Here is a 3,967-nt window from a genome sequence, read left to right on the forward strand (position 1 = left end):
TTAGAGCTTCCTGTCCTGACCCTTCTGAGCTGGTCCTACAGTTACTCATTTCCTTACTCCTGATTCATCAAAGCATTTAAATACACCAGATTTCAGTGGGATTTCAGTGTACTCTTGTTGATTCAGTACTTTAATYGGAGAAAATCCTTACTAAAGTCAGTTGGAATTTTTTGCCCCTAAACTCCAGGAACTAAAGTTTAGATCTTTCTTTATCYCGTATGTGAGTCTGCACAACTCTAAGTTGATAATTTATGTGTTTGGTAGTTGTTACTACACACCACTCACTGCCCGAACCAGTTCTTTCACTTTGGCTATTTAATCTCTGGTTAATAATATTTGAGACAAGAGGAATTTCACAGATGGGGCAGCACTGGTGGATGTGGAGACAGGTTGAGAACTAGCTTCTAAAAATGTGTTACAGGTGTCTCCTTTTTAGATTGCATTTAAATACCAAGTAAAAAGACACACCTTCTCCCCTCTTGAGTTGCCACTATAGTTTAAAGTATTTGCTGACTTTGTTTTCTATCATTTTAAAGGCCCAAGTAAAAAAAAATGGGGAAAAAAAAGGCAGCATGTGCTCAAATGTTTGAAGAAAACAGAATTGAGAAAACACATACAGAGAACTGTTATTTAAAAACAGAGCAGCTGCTACACGAGTTAAATTTGCTGAATGGTGTCTACCGGAGGCTGCATCCTTTAACAGCACTTAGCAAGCACATAATGATTTCTACAGAAGCTACTCTAAAACACAGTTTTCCAAGCAGACTTATAGCACCTCTTTATTTGGGACTCCTTCTATGCCATTGGGTTGGCAAGACAGARTACTTGACTAACCCATTGCAGGAGTGAAAAGTTATCAAGGGCACCAGTGTTCGGATGGGCTCCATATGGCTTCAAATGGGAAGTGCAGGTGCTGGTTTGTAAGTTTTATCTTGGTTCTTTGCTTTTGTCCCACAACATGTTTTTTTTTGTTTTTTGGGTTTTTTTTTGCCTTTTTTTGCCCATTTAGGTTCTGCATATTTATGTCCTAATTTCTACTAAAATGAAATGCTATTAATGCTATTTTTGCTGCTGTTGTTGTTTTTAATTAGGAACAAGAAAAGTGAGGGCACAGCTGGGCTTGTTACTTAAAAATCTGCTGTTGGTTGGTCAGCTGCTTAACCGAAGCAGCAGGTGATGGGACTATATATACATATAATATATATATATTTCTTTTCATTTTAGGGCAAAGCAAGGACTGGTTTAGGGCCAGAGGGTGCATTGCCAAGGGAAGAGTAGAAGACATGCGACGAGTTTAAACTCCTTGCGCAAAAGGCAGGAAATCCCCCTAGTTTTACAAGGTATAGGTTGATGTACCAGGCTGTGACAAGTAAGTAACTCCCTTAAGCAATAGCCTCCTCTCCTTGGATAATTTTCCACCGCAGAAAGCCTGGAAACATGACACGGGGCAAGCAGACAGCCGGGATGGCGGCCGAGGGGGCCGTTTGGGGGACGGGGGCCGACGTTAAATGGCGGTTTCGGGCGGTTTCGGGGGCGTCGCGGCCGYTTCGGGCGGCGCCACCTCCCGCGCGGCGCCGTTTCCGCGGCAACCGCGGCCGTCGGGAAGATGTCGGCCGGGGAGGCGCCGCGTTTCGCCTTCCGCGCGCTGCCCCRGAAAAGCTTCGCCAGCCTCGACAGCCGCGACACCCGCGAGCGGCTCCTCAAGTGGTGGGAGGCGGGCAGGGAGAGACCSCGGCCCGCGGCAGAGCGGGGTGGGTGGGAGCGGGGCCCCCGCGTAGCAAGGGGTGAGAGATAAGGGATGATAAGAGGTGGCAGAAGGAAGGAAAATTGTGTAGTTATTCCTCGAGGCAGGAGGACGTGGTGTAGTGAGTACATCKGGGCAAGCACGAGGTGCCCTGTGCACTCCAGCGCAGCAGTGGCTGAGGCAGAGGTGCTTAGGGAGGTGGTTTAGCRGCCATGGAGGTGATGGGTTATGGCTGGACTTCATCTTGAAGGTCTTTTCCAACCATAATGATTCTGTTTCCATTGCAGGTCCATGCAAGGCAGGATCACAGCACAGGCCTTCAGCTTTGACCAGCCATTCAAGCCCTATCTGAAGGATGACTTTGTTACGGTAGCTCTCATTCCCTTATGTTTGAATTTGCTCTTTTTTTTTTCCTGTGAAATTATAGCTATTGGAAACCTGCACCGTGGAAAATACCGCAGCAATGTTCTCGTGCTGCTTTGGCGTAGCCTCCCCGCTGCCTTGCTGCAAGTAGGTGATTTAGGTGTGGTGCTGCAAGTCCTGCTTTGTGGATTAGCAGCATTGTCCAGGGAAAATATTTTAGTCTGTACTTATGTTTCTCCCTTTTAAGAGGGAACAATTTAGCCATTCAAGCCAGAGAATGAGAATCTTGCCTGGATGCTGATCTTGGCCACAATGTTTCATGATGGGAAGTCCACACAGCGATAGGTGTATGTGCAGTTACTGCCTTTGGTAACAGCTACTCTTGCTTTGGCATGGTAGTTAGACACACAATCACAGAATGGGTAAGGTTGGAAAGGACCTCTAGAGCTCATCTAGTCCAACAAACCCTAGTCTAAGCAGGGACACCCAGAGCATGGAGCACAGGGTGGCATCCAGCCGGGTTTGGAAGATCTTCAGAGAAGGAGACTCCACAGCCTCCCTGGGCAGCCTGTGCCAGGGCTCTGTCACCCTCACAGGAAAGAAGTTCTTCCTCACCTGGAGATGGAACTGCCCATGTTTCCCCTCCTCCCATCATGGAGGAATGCATGAAAACTTGCACTGTTGGAGACACAACAACACATAGTTCTTCTGCACGAGTGGGAGTTAAACCGTGCCACAATGCACTACACTTCTGAAAATGCAAGATTTTTTAAGCTTATTGTGCACCATTATTTTATACCAGGATTGTGGGTTCTCAACTTTTTGAGACTCAGTTCACCTGCTGGCTTCTGTTCTCCGCTTTTGTGGACTGCAAAGTAAAATGTGCTCATCTAGTTGAAAGGGAGAAAAATATTAGCTGTAGTTTTAAAAACGGTGTATCTTTCACTCTTAATTTGTTGTATGGATATTTTATGTTGTTATCCCAGAAGAAGAATTCAGAGTTCCCTGTGTTAATTCACTTCATATTTTAAATTAACTGGAAAACATTTTAAATGATTGAAGTTTTCTAAAAATGCATTTGCCATCTCAAGGCGTGTCTCTTTTGAATTAAAAAAGTAAAAATACCACTGTGAAACAGAAAATCTGAGTAGCTGAGATAAACTTGAGAATAAAGGGACCATTATATTACACAGTCTGTCTGTATYCCAGAAAGGTGATGCAAAAACTGAAAAATCTGTCATTTTCCTTAGCAGCTTGTTCAGTGATCACTCGTTCTGGTTGCATGTGTGTGCATATGTGTGGGCTTTCTTAACAGCTTATCTGTCATCTTAAACCTCACAGCTACCAAAATTGCTATGCATGTCTGTTTTTTGAATAGGTAAATAAAAATGATRAATGATAAACGATAAACTCCTTGGGAGTGAGGAGGATTGGGCTGGCCTCTCTCCTTCTCTTCAGTGGTGGCCACGGATAGAACTAGAGGAAATGGCCACAAACTGAAGCACTAAAAGTTCGACAGGAACTTGAGGAAAAAATTCTTAACAGTGAGGGTGACAGAGCCCTGGAAGAGGCTGCCCGGAGAGGTGGTGGAGGCTCCTCTGGAGATCTTTAAAACCGGCATGGACGCAGCCCTGTGCCATGTGCTCTAGGTGACCCTGTGTGTGTTGGACTAGATGATCTCTAGAGGCCCCTTCCAATCTTAAGGATTCTATGATTAATAAGATGGATTATTGTAAATCTTATTGTGCAAAATTTTCTCCATTAACTTGTGGATTTCTTCTGTACCAGTCTAATTTTTGGTATGTCCCTACATGTCTACAAGCTTTATATTCCTTTTCAAATTTAGATATTAGAGTCATA

The 3,967-nt window shown here is 44.6% G+C and overlaps 1 protein-coding gene across 2 annotated transcripts in view; it reads left to right on the top strand.

The window, feature by feature from the left end:
• Window positions 1–1,606: 1,606 nt before the first annotated feature.
• CFAP300 (cilia and flagella associated protein 300) overlaps window positions 1,607–3,967 on the top strand; it is a 19,780-nt gene continuing 17,419 nt past the window's right edge. Inside the window, exons 1-2 of one of the 2 annotated variants that reach the window (XM_026034965.1) lie at window positions 1,607–1,707; window positions 2,032–2,113. In XM_026034965.1, coding sequence (XP_025890750.1) covers window positions 1,607–1,707; window positions 2,032–2,113 — 183 coding nt within the window. Of the gene's footprint in view, window positions 1,708–1,922; window positions 1,931–2,031; window positions 2,114–3,967 lie in introns of those variants that run through there. The other variant, XM_026034966.1, reaches the window with a different exon arrangement.

The sequence above is a fragment of the Nothoprocta perdicaria genome, unplaced genomic scaffold (genome assembly GCF_003342845.1).
Source record: "Nothoprocta perdicaria isolate Ctin4 unplaced genomic scaffold, notPer1 scaffold_153, whole genome shotgun sequence".
Lineage (NCBI taxonomy): Eukaryota > Metazoa > Chordata > Aves > Tinamiformes > Tinamidae > Nothoprocta > Nothoprocta perdicaria.